Consider the following 17,411-nt stretch of genomic DNA (forward strand, 5'->3'; position numbering starts at 1 on the left):
TTACAACCTATGTTGTTGTTGCCATGGAAAAAAATACAGGGTTGAGTGTTGTGGTACAGATCCTGCCTACCAAATCAAAACTCTACCATGGCAGTGAGTGGACCAGGTTTGCACAGAGGCACAGAGCATCTTGTTCCTTCCACAACTGCTGACCCAAGGTTGCCTTTCTCCAGCTGTCACGGGTTGGTAGAGCCTGACCTTGGAGACACTGGCTGCTCTTTTAAGGCACAGCAGCTCTGAGGCAGCTCAGACACCTGGAGTCCTTGCTTGATGTTATTATCATCAGCTGATTTTTATAATCATAGCCTGTAATTACAAAAAACAAATCACTTTCATTTATGAAAAGTTAGACGAAGCACAGAGTACTATTGTAATTCAGCGAAACGGACAACGTACAAAGAAAACACTGAAGGCATTCCTTATTTTTATCACTGCTCTGCATTTGTAACACCCCGCGACTCGCAGGTCACCCCTAAACGCGCAGCCATCCGCCTGCGGCACGCAGCACCCACAGCCCAGCCAGCCTACGGGGGGCAGAGACTGCTGCAACTTTTATTTAATTGACTGATTTCTTCGCTGTGCCTTACAACAAACTCCAGCCTGACTAAGAACCGCTGGTTTTTATCACTCCATGATGCGTGGCAGCACACAGACCGCTAACGCGGGCGAGCTGGGGGGCGGGAGGTGTGTGACCGCGGGTGCCCGGGGGGCCCATCCCCGGTGCCGCGGCAGACACACGCCGCGGGCAGGCGCTGGGTCCCGCCGCGCTGGCGAGCGGCCGATGCCGCCGGCACCCGCTGCCCTCACCCACGGGAAGCCCTGGTGCCAGAGCCAGAAGGAGGGGCACAGCTCGGCCGGGCGGAGGGCGGCCCTGGCGGCTGCCCCGTCGGGTCGCAGGAAGCGCTGCCGTCACCCGGCCCTGCCCCACTGCGCTGCCGGCGGGAGGCTGGGCTGCGCCGGGCCGCGGCCGGGCCGCCCAGCTCCGCCTCGGCGTCCCCAGAAGCGATGCGGCGGTGCACACAATGAATTGGCGGTCCGGATCCCGCGGCGTTGTCCTCACCGCCTACCACCCCAGCGGCAGGGACGCTCCCGGAGGGTGAGTGGCGGCGCGGGGAGGCCGGCCCGGCTGTGGGCGCTGCCCGGCCCGGCCCGGCCCAGCGGCAGGTGCGCTCCGGGGCTGCGGGGCTGGGGCGGCTCCAGCGGCGGGGCGGAGGAGCGGAGGCGGCTCTGCGAGCAGCTGTTGCGCAGGGAGAAGCTGTTTCTCCTGCCCGCAGGGGCTGGTAGGGTTCCCCTATCTCTGCACTTTGTCCCAAATCCTCCCCAAACGGGTTTTCCCGTCCTTTTTTTCCCACCCCTTTCTCTAACAACTCCTGCGCGTCGTGGAAACGAACTCCAGGCGCTTTGCTGGGCTGCTGAGAGTCGAGCGCAAGGAGCAGGCACCGGCTGTTGTCAAGGTGTTTGTAGCCGGGAACCGCAGGCGGCCCCAGTGCGCTGTCGGTGTTAAAGCCAAAGGGATTTAACTAAAGGTCGGTTCTTTTTTAAACTTGAGCGTGGAGGGCTTGCAGGGTGCGCTTGTGGGTGCTGCCCCATGGCTTCAGGGGGAGCTTGACCCCGAAGTCTTTGGGCTCGGGCTGTTTGTGGCCTCTTTATATTATTTTAACGTAAACGCTTTGTGCTTTACTGTTTTGTTTTATTGTTACTGTTTTATTGTGACATATGGAAGGAAGATGCAAGACAAACTTTTAAAAGCACTTGTCATTCTGCTTGAAAGGTGATACTGGTAAAGGTCAAAGAAGACATCTTCACTGGGATGAGGGCACAGGACCACCAAGTGCCTCATGGCATTTCTTTAGCACAGGCAGAAGCACTGCTGGCTTTTCCATATCAATGACCAGAGAGAGTCCTGTGTGGAAACGAGTTTTGTCTTTATGGTGTGTTCAGGCTTCTCTTCCTTGCTGAAACTGTCAACAAAGGTCCCATTGAGAAAGGTGGTGCTTTTATTAATGCTGAGAAAGCAGCTGAAACTGGGAAGGTATTGAAACTGGCACACTGCTTCCATGTGCATAGGAAGAGTGTGTTTGATCAAAGAGATTGTAGTCCGATTAAAAGAAGATAAAAGGAAGTACAGTATGTCACCCTGGACAAAAGATAACTATTCACTATGGTATGTCACACCAAGAGTCCTTGGCAATGGCAGGAACAGAACTGAGAAATGCAGCCTACCCTGTGTTTGAACCAGAAAGCCATGCCTCTTTTTTTATTGAGGTACTTCCTCCTCCATAACTAATGTTATTTGTGAACCTCACTTTAAGTCCTGGTGTCATTTTAGCTGCATAGATAAGGCCACTGCAGATCTCATTGTTTACTACTGAATGCAAACTATATGCACTTTTGCAGGAAATCACAAAATCCACCACTTTTCTATTTCTGATTGTGGTGCTTTTATCTCTCAATTTTTTCCATCTCCTTAAACTTCCCACAGAGGAGGGACAAGATAAACAAAAACATTTTCCCTGCTCCTTAGGATCACTTCTGAGTAAGGATCTATGTGTCTGAAGGCTATCAAGATCTAATGAGGGGCTGTCTTGGTACACAGCTCTAAGCTGCCATTACTTATAGCCCTTAGAGACCCCAGATGTGTGAGCATGGTCCTGGGGGCCTCTCTGTGTCCTAGAAACCTGTCTCCCCTGCTGATGCTAATGCTGCAGCATTAGGAGCTGCTATCTCATCCGTTTCTCTGCAGCTGCTTCTGGGGACAGCCTCCTGGGTAAACTGAGACTTTGCCATGCAAGCTGTAGTGATCCTTCACAAAGTGTTCTGATGAGGGATTCAGGAAGGGGAGGGGGGGAACTAATGTGAAGAGCGGGGTTATTTCCTTAGTTATAGCAAACAAATTCATACATCAAAGCTGCACAAAGGGATTCCCACAGTTATTTTGCCTGAGTTCCACTCCGGCAGTGTTGAGGCTTATCAGGCCATGTGTTTGCCATTTAGCTCATTAAACTAAGATCCTAGAGGATACCTTTATGGTTTTCTCTTGTGCCACTCTAAATTTGGACCTCAGTCCCTTTTCTTTGGTTAACTAGTATCTTAGCTCCATGGTCCTGGTTCAAATTATTCCACCTTCTCTGGAGCCCTGGTGGCTTCCCAGTCTTCCCACTTCTGAAGTGACATAGAGGGGGAATATTTTCATGAAGCAGGGAGGAAGGGGAAGACCACTTGTTATTTTAAAAACAGACAAACTTTTCTGCAACTTTGTAACATGTCTGTTTTGCGGGTTTTTTTTTGCTTTGTTTTGGTCTTTTTTTCCATTTTTTTAAATCTTTAATTCTTCATCAGCATTCCCAAGATGTGCAGAGGTTTGTGATAATAATAGAACAAATACTCTAACCTGTATAATTCCAAAATATTTTTTAGCAATGAGCTCTTCCATTATGCTCTGAACAGTATGTGGGTATACCAGTTTTGCCATCCAGATTCTACATTTTACTACTGGTGGAAAACTGTAGCTTATTTCATCCTTTTAAAAAATAACAAAACAAGGACAACTTTCAATACTTAGGTTAGAAACTATTTTGAAAACCTTGTAATTTTTAACAGTGCTCAGAATGTCAGGAAGTCAATGTAATACAGTGCCAGCTGTAATGAAGCAGCCCTTTTGGAAAGATTAATAGAGAAACTATGTTGAATTATTTTTTTCATAGACATTCAGAATAGCTCATGTTAGAGATTGCTTTGTCTTCAGAGGGTTGGGGAAGCATGGTGCTGGTACATCCTGGAAAATGCAATACATTGGCTGTGCTCCAAACAAAGTGGCATCCTAGGAATTTTCTATACTTTTGAACCATTTATTTTTTTCCTTCAGGCATATGAGACTTACTCCTTCATAAAAATTATTAATTTTACTGATATACTAGCTTGTTAAGCTATTTTACTTTTTTGTTGTTGTTTGTTTGTTTTGGGTTTTTTTATTTTTTTTTTTAAAGGCATGGTGGGGTTGTGCACTATTTACTTTAGGAAAGGCCTACTTTATCATTGGTTCATTAGGCTGAATTCTAGAACAGCCTTGGTATGATTGCTTCCAACTTTGACAGCTTAGGAATATTGCCTTGCCAGTGGTGATGCACAAAATAACATCAGAAAAGTCTTCTTTGCCATAGAAAAGTGTATTTTATATTTTCCTTTAAAATATCAGTGAAGGGAAAATCTTCATATAGTGTAGATATGGATTGTGGGTGGCTTCTGTGGTATCCTTAAGTATTTCTCTAAGAAATTCCTCAGAAAAATGGCAAAGACAGATTACCCAATATCCAATTAAATTTTAATGGTACTTCCTTCCACATTGTTTCATTTTTTTCACTTTCCAGTTTTAACCCATTAGGTCTACTAATGCTGTATTGGTTGTCTTAATACAACATGTGTTTCGGTGTCATCTCCTTTTCTTAATGATATCCATGCACAAGTTTTAAGTAGTTTTGTATTGTTTTTCTCATGGAAGCATTTATTGTATGGACTGTGGGAAGTAAGAGTGAATCAGCTTTCAGTCCAAGACCCTGTTGCAGTGACTGCTTGTAGATGTCACCCTCATACACCTAAAATATGAAATCCACACCCTTAGGAATAGATTTCCTGTGCCAGTGAGGTTCCTTGCTGGAGAATTTTACCCCACCTACTGTGGCAGAAAGGACTTCAGGGCCCGTGCCATGCTTGCCCCCACATGTAGGCATTTCAGATAACAACACTCTTCTCATATGGCTGCATGGGCCTACCCTTAGGCGATCAAATGCCATCAGAGCATGCCTTGTGGGAGTATTTCTGTCATGTAGAATGAGTGAATATGTGGGTGTATACATATATATGTATATGCATTTGTGTATATACGTGTCTGTAGAATACTTTTTGAATGCAGTGATAAGGCTAAGCCCAAGTATTCAGTGAGTGGAGAATAGGATATAGCAAAACTACAAGGGAATGTGTGCAGATCTAACTGAATGAGGCAAATAACTTTCTGCTGCACAGTATTTTCAAGAGCCAAGCCTCAAGTGCAAATTGAGTAACAGATAAATTAATTGAAATGTGGTGGCTGGAGATTGGCTTTGGTTTGCTCTTTACATCTTTCTCCTTTGTGGGAGGCTGCCTTTCTTCATTGTGTCCCGTGCTGCCTCAGACTGTCCTCTGAGAGCCTCTCTGTATGTTTTCAGTGAGTCACTGGGCTTGCTCACCAGCAGCCAGCAGAGGTACTTTTGCTCACACTTCAGCTTTGTGTCTTTAAATTGACATTGGAAGAGCAGTTTTCATTCTAAGGCTTTGAAGCCCAGCGCCTGTTTAACATAATCTGCCTGGAGGGCCTGTGAATCTTCATATTCCTAATGGTTTGTTACGAAGGACTCTAACATTTTGTAGAGCCTAGGACACAGCTCTCTTCCTCAGAGGCCATGCTGTTCTATGCACCCTTCCTTACTTGCCCTATTTAACCTTGCACTTGGTTTGCTGGTACCCACTTGGAAAATGAGACTGATGAGTTTCCCTGGGATGGAACTAAACCCCAGGCCAGTTCTGGAAAGAATGCTGTAACCCTTGGCTACTGTACAAGAGAAGATTGCTGCCACCTCAGGTCTCCTCTTTGAATTGACACTAGCCAGGACCTGTAGTCCATGAGGCTTACTGTCCTGCTTCGTCACAGAGTCCTCATGGCTTTGAGAAGTGCCAGCTGAAGCTTGGATCTGTGTGGTAGTGAAACCAGGGGTCCCAGCTGTGTTTTGCTGTAGACAAGTGTCCTTTTTGCTGGGTTGGTGTCTAAGCCTGCATAAAACAAAATATTTATTATTATATGTCTTTGTAAGAATGTGCTTTACTAACTTAGTAGTGGTAGTGTCTGTGTTCACTGTGGGGGTGGGTGATGAATGAAGAGCATAAAATACTTGGTGTTTTCTATGGACACTATGGCCTAAATCTTCCATTCACTGCTTGATCTCCCTGTGAAAGAAACCAGATGACAGATGTCTTTTGGGCTTGGAAAAATGACAAAGGGTTCTCCTATGAATTGTCTACAAAATATGATTTTTTCAAATGCTGACCATAATAGACATCACAAATTACACCTACAAGAGGAGTTTATTCTTTCCTTAACGGAATAATCTGCCTCATTCGTTGTTCAAATATTTGCTCAATTTGATCTGCAGACTTAATAGTTGGCATTTTAAAACAAAAAGAAATGTAGTGGTAAGCATGAATTCATGCCTTTTTTTCAAGGACAGTTTCCATTTCCATTCCTTCAGAGAGAAAAGCTCTCCTTCCTTTCCCCTTCTTTTCCCTCCAATGACTCACTCTTGGAACTGAAATCCATTGTGAAGGACTAAAGCACTGTGAGGGGTACACGTAATGCTCAGTGTACAAGCAGCAAACTCACAAGCTGATTACTCACAGCCTACTCAAGTTGATGAGCCTTTTGCAATTTCTCTTGCAATCTGCTTGTGCAGCACAGATTTCATGTTCTCCATATCATCACAGCATTTGTTGTTCCTAACTCTAATCATCATCTTTCATGATACTGGTATTTCCACGTGTTGCTTTTCTTCTGCAAAGCACACATGTATCACACTGTGACTGACTTTGCAAAATCACAGCAGTCTTTATATCTACAAAATTTACAGGCTCAACATGAGAATAGGCTGTATCTAAATGCATTAAAAATAAGTCTTTCCTGCCTTGGATTTGCCTACTAATTTGAACACTGTTTATTGTCTGATGCCTACTAGCATCTTCAGATAAAGCTGGCAGGCAGCAATACATTAAACTTCTTGATTAAGCATTGTTTTTTGTCTTTTGTACTTCATGCATTTGTAAATATGCAGTATGCTGGAGACCCCTAATGTACTGCTTAGTTACTTATCTGTTAATCCCACTAACTTGATCTGTTGACAGCAAGATGTGTTATCCCAAGATTTCCTGCTTAAGATTCCTGCTTTATGGAGTTGTTCTTTCTCACAGTTTCACTTGATTTCTTCTCTGAATTTATCTTGGTCCTGCCTTTGACTCTTGCTAATCGGTTAAGGAGCTTTCCTAGCGTCTGTTGCTTATGGTCAAGTTGCTTCTCATTATTATCTTGGTAGATGGAGCAAATAATTCTCTCTGAGTCTCTGTTTCTTCAGTGTGAAAATCCTTTTTGTGACACTTCAGCATTTTCAGCATCCTTTTCTACACTTGCTCTGCAACTTTGCTTCTCCTTCACCCCCTAGCCTGCATTACTTCAATGTCAGTCGTTCACTTCTGTGCTGCAAATTACTTCTTTATCCAGTTGTATATACTGCAATCACACAGTCTTGGTTTTCTAACCATGCTGGTAGAACTCGCTTCAAGTTGCATGTCTGTCTTTTTGAGCCCTAGATTTGCTAAAGCTCTTCTTTTTCATCACAGTCCTCATTGTGTAGACATTGTTACAGCTTCTTGCACTTAGACATCCATCTAGCATCTGTCAGTATGAAAAACCAACAGTTCACTAGATGACCTAGATTATTTTGTGTCATGGATGTAGGTTTGATTTAACAGGCTCTAGTAATCAGTGAAACTAGTCTGTTCAGTTTGACTCTGGGTCAGACCCTTAAGTAGATATAAAATGAGAATAACTTTGCTGAATCAGTGGAGCTACATAGCAGAAAAGAGGAAGATCAGAGCTTTTTAATATATTTTACTGATTCTGTAACTGTTACTAGAGAGGCTGGAGCTGAAAGCTGAGAGGTTTTTAAAGGCTACTCGCATGTGTTTTGGCAACATGTACAATGCCAGCACCTTTCTCTGTAGTTAATGTTTTTTTACTAGAGTTACTGAGTATGTACCTTCATTTTTTTCTTCTGTGAATCAGAAAACCATGGTTGAATGGAGGCAGCAATTACAGTAAGTGATATAGTGAGGTTCCTGCAGTGAGTAGCCTTGCAGACAGATACCTGTTATGCATGGGGCACTGACTGCCACTCCAGACTCCTTGTTCAATCTACTTGACCAGGGGAAGAAAAATTCCACACTCCTAAATTTTGAGTGTTTTCAGCATGACAGTGGACTGTTTTCTGAGGGCTGCTGGTTTTGCAATGAGTTTTCTTTTTTGTTTTTAAAGTGTTTGGATGTAGGTAAAATAAAAAAACTTTTCAAAAGAACAATTGTAGCTGTCATTTTTAGAGGTATAGTTTTGGTGATACTGTAGGCAGCATATGGCACCTATGCCAGTTACCACGCAGACTCCCCAGGAAGCTGAAACTATGAGCATATTCTTCAGTCATTTTTTTTCACCAAGTCTCTGGTATTACAGTGGAATAAAGGCATACCCAGGAATGGGTACTTACTTGGTCTTACCTTCCTGTGAGGATAAGCTCCTCAGAAATCTACCTTGTTCTGTGAGTCTGTTCCCTGCACTTCCTGCTAGCATCCCAATCCTACTAGTCTAGAAATGCTTCCATGAGAATTTCAGAGTTTTTTTCTACAACATCATTCTTTCCTAATGAGGCTTCTTAGGCCAAAAGGTGATGGTAAAAATATTTTAGAATGTTTACTTTGCCTGGCCTCCCATATTGTTGAGGATTTGAGGTGAATGGTTTGAGGTGAAGTATTTAGAGAGGGAGGAGCAAATGTGAATGTTTTTAGTGTGCTTAGAGTTATGGTTGAAGCTACACCACACATGAGAAGTCAGCAAGGTAACAACAATGATGTTTTCACCAAATAAATTAATATCTTATCATGCATACTCAATGCCAAACTGCAGCAGAACAATTGGCATGTTTTGCTTGATATAGCATTAGTCCAAATCTTCAGTTTGCCAGTTCTCAGACTATGTCTTTTTCCTGTCCAGAAGTCACTAAAGACAGCTTTCACTCTGGCTTAGGGAAATCAGATATTTTGACTTCATTTCCCTGTTTGAAAACCAGCAGAATACTTAAGATGTGTGAGAATTGCTTGCTCAATATTAAGTGATAATGTGTTCAGTAAAGCACATTGTTAAATATTTTATTTGTAATCAGTTTATTGGTTTTAGCTAATTTCTATGTAACTGTCAGAACAATAGTTGGTGGGACTCAAGGCCATTGATAGAGACAATATTTTATCAGAAACTCTCTGCCTTTAATAAAATACAACAGCAAGCCCCAGGGATATATGATATCCAGGGTAACAGGCACCTTTGCCCCTGCTTTAAGAGAGCACAAGTTGAGATTTTTAACTCAAGCAGAAAGTTCTTGTAGGCTAACAGTGGCCCATGGAATCATATTGTATATGATTATTACTGTGGTTATGAGTCTGGGATCCCAGATAAAAAGCAAAAGCCTTGGAGCAGAAACCAGAAGCCTCAGTTCCCCCTCTCAAGGGGAGACCTGAGCTGTGATTACCAGGGGCCAGCAGAAGATGCTTTCTCTCTGGGCAGTTGCACAAAGGATGATAGATCCAACACTCTGTAGAGTAGCTTGGCTGTACAGCCTGATTCCCTTTGCCACAACCAGGTGAGGGAACACTGGTGATGGTATTATCACTGCAGGAATAGTCATCCTCATTCCTATGATCTGTTTGGAGTGCTGTGCTTTTGTGTCCTACTAACTGTTCTGATGACTTGACTGTGTCATCTTCTCCTTATTTCTAGACTTAGAAATAAGTCTAGCCTGTATTTTAGCTAGACTTAAAGAATATCTTCTTTTGTTGAAAGCATCCTCACAGGAGGGAGATGCCACACTACTTCCTCAAACTTTTTCTTTTCATCTCAGAGTGCCTCCTAAGGCTTGTGCTGAACCAGCAGAAGTTTTGATGTGGGTGCAAGTCATGGCCATATTAGGCTGAAATAGGTAAAGGCTGAAAAGAGCCTGAAAAATCACTGAAACTGGAGTTTCCTTCCAATGTTCTTCTTGCCCTGGCACTGCTGAGCTGACTGAAGTAGGTTGAGCTGAATTAAAGAAATAAATCCAACTGAAAGCAATTTTTTTTGCAAGCATTATCAGACAGATTAGTTTCTTAATGTGGTTGAGCACGTGTCTGCATCAATGACGGAGCTGGCACAAGAGGAGTGACAGAAACCCACAGGAATGGTGGATTTGGCAGAACTCTGGCAGCAAACTCTATCTGTGCCAGCTTAATAGTACCATTATGAGGTTGCAATTTGACACGATAACTCATTTTTATGAGTCCTAGTACTGGATACAGCTACATCCAGCGAGAGGCTCACCTGAAACAATTTAACTCCATTGGTTCAGATTTGATAAAAAGATACTTGATGGCTTAGTAGTTGACAGTTTTAGTCTGTTCAGGTACAGCTTGTCCTGAAAGCAACTCTATGTCTCTAGCAACATTATCTACTCTAATGCTGGCATAAGCTTTATCTCCAGCTCATTTAGTCCTGACTCACTGCTCAGTGTTTCATCTGTGTGCACGGCCTCTACCTGCAAAAGGTGGGCTGCAGAGTGAGAAGAGATCCTTGGGATCAAGGTCTGTGTCATGGTGCAGGGCACCTGCACTGCTCCTATGGAGCTGCAGGTAACCTGCCTTCCCCTCATCATCTGCATGTGGCCTCGTGCAGCTTGCCACACCAAAAATCCCAGAAGCCCAGCTTGGATTCCCACATACTGTAATGAGGTGAATTAAAGTGCAGCTTCTAAAGGATGGTTGGTTGTCAGTTAATAAGCTCTTGAAAGGCTGCTGGCTTGTGCCTTGTTTAAGCACACCTTTCTTTGCTCTGAACTTTGAACCAGAAAGATTGTTTTGGTTTCATAGTGCTCAAGGTAGTACCTCAAAACAGTGTCAGGAACGAGAAGGATAATCAAAGTATCTTATATGATTTCTGCTAGGAAGAACAACCTAACTTTTCATCACATTAGTGTTTTCTGATTTAAAGATAAAAGAGACTAAGGCATTAAGACATACAAATATCAGTAATTTATAATATTAGGTACTAATTAAAATATCCAGGCACCTGTGCAGTGATCTGAATTATATCAGCCTTCCCTTTTTAGAGAAGTGTATTTACACTGTGATACTTGTTCTTTCAGGTGAAACCTAAGAAAAGAACTTTATTTCTCTGAACTTCTTACTGTGTATGGGGCATACAAGAACAAGCTAAAACACCATCTTTTTTTCTCCTAGTAAGTAGGAGCTGCTCACGAGACTTTATAGAAAACTTTGAGTATCATGCTGTGAAAGCTGGTATTTGATACTTTGTACTTCAGATCAGGAAGCAGCTTCTGAAGGTGTATGGTGTTCACATCTGTGTGACCGTCAGTCAGTACCTCTGCACAGGGCTCTGCGAGTGAGAGGCAGAGCAGGGGAAGGGACAAGGTGGAATGGGGCAATGGAGCATTCAGCATAGGCAACCTCATATGATAGCCTTTCCAGAGATTTTAAATTTTGGATTATAGTCTAAGCATGCACCTCAGACTGCATGGGAGCCTGAAGCCAGGCTCTCTAAATTCTTTTAGCAACACTATATTCCCTCTCCCATGAATAGATCACCAGGCTGTGCTGAGTGGCAGCTTCCTTGGGCCACATCTCCACTGCAGCACACTCAGACCTTAGCCCAGCACCACCACAAACCTGTCACATAGCTGTGTAGCTGTATTCTGGTGGGTTTGAGCCTAAGCTGAGAAACCTTTCCTTCAACCTGGCTTGGCCAGGTTTGTTTCTTTTTTTCCTTCCATGTGTGTTGACATAGGTGCACAGCCTCTGATTCTGGACAAGGTTGGTGCTTTTTGTGCCATGCTCTATTATGTTGGTCTCCTAGAGGTTTTTGAACCCTATTTCTTTCTCACCCTCCGAGTCTTCTCGCGTAACTGATTTCATATACACAATGTAATTTGACTTTGATCCATAAGAGCTTCAACTGGATAAAGGATGTTTCTGGAAGTGGGTTATCTGGCACGTATCACTAGTAGGAGTTCCTGTTCTTATTAAATAGAAGAATCAAGATCACATCTGCATATAATGTTTTGGTTTCTTTTTCTGTTAATTTTAGCTGCAGCCTAACTTATAGGTAGGGATGTAGATAATCTGATGCTTGAACATTTTTACATGGGTGTAACAAGATCTGAGCACCTCTGGTGAAAGCACCCAACAAGGGTGATAGAAGCTATGAGGTATACAAACTAGTTTTGCATTTAGAGAGTTGAGAATCCAGAAAAGAGTATAATTTAGGTATATGGGCATTAGTCTTTCTTTTTAACATCATCTTTTAATCTTTATGTTAAAATGTGTTGTATTTTTTCTGTTATGTAGTTTCTATTCCTCTTGCCATTGCACTTACATTGCAAACCCTTTTGATGTTGACAACTGTATGTTTCAATTTCTGTGTTAACCTCTTAGCACAATTATAGCCTCTGCACTATGTCCAGATGCCTTATTTTGGCATTAGTCTTTGTCCTCTGAGATAGAATTGGCTACTTATACAATCAAATTCTTCTTTTATTCAAAGAAATACGAAAGTGCACATTCAGTGCAGAAAATATTAATAAGGCATTTAATAGCTCTGGTAGGAAGGGGCTCACTTTGTCACCCTGCCTGAGCTCAAAGGATGCATTTGTCACCCAGATCAGGCCCAGAGATGTTATCTTTCTCCATCAGCTCCCCAGCACTGCTGATATGTGCTGGTTCCCTAATTTTTTTCCCTAATTTTTAGGGGCTCCTAGGGAATGCCTCAGTGCTGGAAAGCCACTGAGCTCCTACCTGGTGTGCTGAGGCAACATGAGGGCTGGGGACTGGTCAGAGTGGTCAGGCAGTACATCTGAGCTGAGAGTGAAGGACTTCCAGCAGCTTCTGCTCTGGTTTGCCTCATACTTTGTTCCCTTTGCTGCCTAGAAATGTCTCTGCTCTGTCCACCCAGGTCAGGCCCATCCAGTCTGTCTTCACTTCCTTTTTCCCCTTCCCCCCAAATTTCAGGTTTAGGTCATAGTATATATTCAGATTAATTAAATTGCAGTCTTCAAGTATGACTTAATATTGCATGCATCAAATGTTGGCTTTTGTGTGTGCGTGTGATACTGGATAAAACCATATGGTATTCATTTGTAGAAGATGCATCTCCTAATGGGAAGTACAGATGTCTAGCATGGGGAACTTAGTCCTATAACTAAAAATCATGGGTAGTTATACTCAAGAGTGTATCACATTGCTCATGTTTTTGTGCACACAGCTTGTGTACATATGGAAAAAAAAAAAAAAAAAAAAAAAGGATTTGTATTTATAGAAGCATCTGCATATGGATTGTGCCTTATTTCAGGTTTAATGCTTTATTTGTGAAGCGTTGTATTTCATTTTCCTTGATTATTACTGGGGTCTGTAATCATAGCTACTTAGTGTTATGAGTCTGCGCTATTTTTACCACATTTACTCAAAGGAATGTGTGTAAAGTTGAAGTCAGAGATTTAACCTCTAGATACTTGGGGAAAGTTAAAAGAGTACAATGTCATTTTGTGCTTGCGTTTTTTGCTGGCAGTTGATCCTCCGCTGGAGTCTTTTGTTTGGGAATGCAGAGTTATGGACAATAGTGATGAATAATTTTTAAAAGATGGATTAATGTTGCTTTATATAAGTGCTTGCCATCTTTAAAACCAGACTTTTTACCTTTACAGAACAATAATAATGGAGAATTATTTAGCTGGAAAAATATATGGAAACACCTATATGTTGATTTACAAACTAGTACATGTTGTTTGTGTGATACTGGTAAAGAGAGGTGTTGGTTAGGAAAGAAAACAAAGGATTTTCCTAAATTATTTTTGTTAAGAATTATCATATAAATAACTAATACATCTAAAAAATTACACTTTTTAAAAAAATATACTTGCTACCAGTATTTGATATTTAAATTCCAGAACGATTGCATTCCCTCCCTGCATGCTGTTTTTGATGAGTGTAATTTAAACTCATTTTAAAGTTGGTATGAGCTCTTTTGGTTTTCCACTTCCATAATTCTGGAAACAATTTTTTTCTCATTTAACTAGCAGCACGTGTTTTTCAGCTGCAGAGCAAGCAGTGACTGCCAGCCTCCCCTTTCTGAACAGTCGAACATTTCCTCTTGCCAGCTGAAAATACGACAGTCTTCCATGACCATGTTAGCTTTTGATGAACTTGCAACCCATGTACCCCCATGGAAAGGAGAGTGATTATGCCAACAATAAATCAGATCTAAGAGTAAAGAGCAATATTGTAATGCTGTTAGTGGAAATAAAAAAAAGGACTACATGTGTAAAACTGTGATCAATTTATATTAAAATACATATGGGATTTTTTTTCTTTTTTTTTTTCCCTCATTTTTGAACAGCTATTTCTATTAAATTATTGGTACTTAATTTGCATGTTTTGTTTACCTTTTCTTAATTTCCACTGCTTTTTTCTTTTCTGTTTTCCCGCCCATTCTTTGTTTTTTATTATGTTCTCTTTGGCTTTCCCATCTCATTAACCAAGCTGGTGAAGTGTCTGGAGGACAAGTTGTATGAGGAGCAGCTGAGGGAATTTGGAATGTTTAGTTTGTAGAAGAGGAGGCTGAGAGGAGACCTTATTGCTCTCTACAATTACCTGAAAGGAGTTTGTAGGCAGATAGGTGCTGGCCTCCTCTCTTGAGCAAATAATGACAGGACTAGAGGAAATGGCCTGAAGCTGCAGCAGGGGAGTTTTAGACTGGATATAAGGAAGAATTTCTTTACTGAGCGAGTGGTCAGGTGTTGGAATGGACTGCCCAAGGAGGTTGTGGAGTCACCATCCCTGGAAGTATTTAGAAACCATTTAGATGAAGCACTTCAGGACATGCTCTAGTGTGCAGGGTGATACAGATATAGATAAATGTGAGGAGGGGAGGGATGCTGACGATTGGACACAGTGACCTTAAGAGGTCTTTTCCAACCATGAAAATTCTATGAAATATCTTATGAGAAACAAACAAAACTTTTCCAGATCTCTGCTGTTGAAGTTTCATTTTTATATTTAAGTGCTGATGCTGAGACCTGTGGGCAGGTAGCATGGGAGTTAACACTGCCATAGGAGTGATGGGTGGCATGCTAGCAAGGGAGACTGTGAGAATGAATTAGTGGCTGAGGTTAATCTGGCTTCCTGTCCCCACTGCTCCTCTAGAACCTGATAGAACAGATAACAGATCCTTCCTTCCTTAGTGTTATGTACATATTAGGTTACAGGGAATTGCTGCTGGGTGTAGAAGGTGTTTTTATAACTTATGGTGGTGAAACAGTGGAGCAGCTGGAGCTCATAAATTACAGACCAGGTGTTTATGTCAGGGCTACCATTGGTTTCCAAACTTGCACATGAATGCTTTTGCATATTCAAATTAGCAGCTGTAAATCTGTGTATTTAATTTGTAGGTGAAGGGACATATTTATGCATACAAGAACCAGTAAAGCTTTGCAGGGAGCTTGGTTGAAAAGAATACACTTTTTAATATATTCTCTGCCAATATTCAGAAAACAGATGTGGTTTCAACAGGGGAGAGGGAAGGAGGGAATCTGTTGTCTTGAGTTACTCCTGCTTGCTTGGTTGTCTGTTGACATTTAAAAACTACCAGAAATGTTATGGTAGAGGGAATATATTAATATAATTCTGTTTTATTTATTGTTGTTCCTCCTGGGTTGTAGGACACCATGCCTTTGGAAGTGCTTGTTAGCAGAGGTGTCAGAGAGGGCTGCAGCCAGTTCAGTTGTTACACCCCAGGAAGAAGTATTTCCCAGGAATATTTGCTCAGAAGAAGGAATTTGGTAGGTAAGGAGATGTTGCAAAAGCTCATGGCTTTTAGCAGTTGCCCCCAGAGATAAAAAGTAAGCACTGTGACTTGGTGCCCTCTTTTGCTGAGTTTATAGGGGATTTTGCTGCTTCCCTCTTTGTGCGGTGGCTCTGAAGGGAGGGGATTTGATGGGAATGTCAGGTTGAGGGCAGACCTGTACCCTCCACCTCTGCCATGGCACACTCTGCCTGACTCCTGCTGGAGGAATTCCTGAGAGGAGGTTTGCCTCATGTGCAGAAACATGCAGGTTTTTGTGTTAGCAGCTGAAATCCCAGCAACCACCTAGTTGCAAACACCTTCTTCCTACAGTGAGTCTGAATTGAACCCAGATGGTCCATCCCTCAGTGTCCTTGAGGCCTCGCTCTCTCTTATCCTTTAAGGAAGCTTCTTAAAAGCTTTCTCAGTGTCATTTTGCTTCTGAACAGACCTGCATCCCTCAGTATACTTGTGTGCTGGCCTGCCTTTCCTGTGCTGCTCTCCTGAACCCTTTTTGCTCCCTCCTCCAGCACCTATACCTACTTTGTCTTACTGGGTCTTTATTGGGGGTTTGTTTGGACAATGAAAATAATTTCCCTGCAAAGTATCTTTGCAATCCTGCACAGATTTCACTGCCTGCTGTTTGAGAATGCTTATACAAATAAATTTATGATTTATTCTCAATGTAAGGGTTCTAATGTAATGAACTGACTATGAATGTGTGCCAGTTGCCTTCAAGCATAAACAAAAATACTGTATTGTGCTGTAGGCCTTATATTTGCAAGTAACAGGGTTATAGATCTAACTAATAGGGCCTTAAACATAGTAAGAGCTAATGCTTTTAGAAAGTTAATTGTTCTTAAAGGCACAAAAGTGGCTCCATAATAATTTCATGGCTATAACTGTACTTTACTAGATGGTCTTGGTATTTGCCAGGATAGCTTAAATCTAGCTTTGTTGCCATGCTTATTTTTTCCACTGTGAAAAGAAAAATAAATTATTTAAATCTTTCCTCTCTGTGCTTCTCAATAATGGAATTACAAATACTGTATCTATTTCACTTCCTGGTGTATTCTCTTTCATATTTGTGGAGCCTGAAGTAATCTTACACAGACTGTATTCTCTTCTTTGGGACAAAATTAGTTCCAGTGGTTCTCTTGAAGATTACAAAAAAAGTGTACTTTTGAAATGTATATTATGTTTTCAAATATTTTCCCAATAAGCAGCATAAAAGTTGTTACAGAGAGCATATTTTGCATAAATTTTGTGAGCAGTAGGGATTGTAGAGCACGAAAAGAATCAAAATTGCAGAGAAAAACATCTGTGTCCGTATGAAGAAGGCATTTGGAAGGAATGAGAAAGGTAGATCAACTCACCAAGAGTCAGAACCAAAAATGTGAAAAAAGGAAGCTGGAGTGAGGCCATGCCTTTCCTAATTTTCCTAGCTCTGGGCAATACATTTTCTTTAAAACAAGAGCTTTAAACACAATTAGGGCTGCATGTAAGGGAAATAGTCTCCGTGTCTCCTGAGTTTGGAGGATGACTTTTTTTTTTTTTTTGTGCAGTGACATTTGCAGTTCTGTAAGCACTTGAGCTCTTCAGACAGCCTCCACAAGCTGTAAACTTGCTTCTACCCTGGTGCCACTTGTGTGACTCGACCTATACAGCAGGTCACCCATCTTCCCTTGTC

At 42.0% G+C, this 17,411-nt stretch overlaps 1 protein-coding gene across 1 annotated transcript in view; it reads left to right on the plus strand.

Moving 5' to 3' along the window:
- The first annotated feature begins 928 nt into the window (after positions 1–928).
- The window catches only part of ARHGAP18 (Rho GTPase activating protein 18), a 61,137-nt gene continuing 44,654 nt past the window's right edge, over positions 929–17,411 (plus strand). The window contains exon 1 of the mRNA XM_030448248.1: positions 929–1,096. Coding sequence (XP_030304108.1) covers positions 1,023–1,096 — 74 coding nt within the window. The 5' untranslated portion in view covers positions 929–1,022. The remainder of the gene's footprint in view (positions 1,097–17,411) is intronic.

This window comes from Calypte anna, chromosome 3 (genome assembly GCF_003957555.1).
Source record: "Calypte anna isolate BGI_N300 chromosome 3, bCalAnn1_v1.p, whole genome shotgun sequence".
NCBI lineage: Eukaryota > Metazoa > Chordata > Aves > Apodiformes > Trochilidae > Calypte > Calypte anna.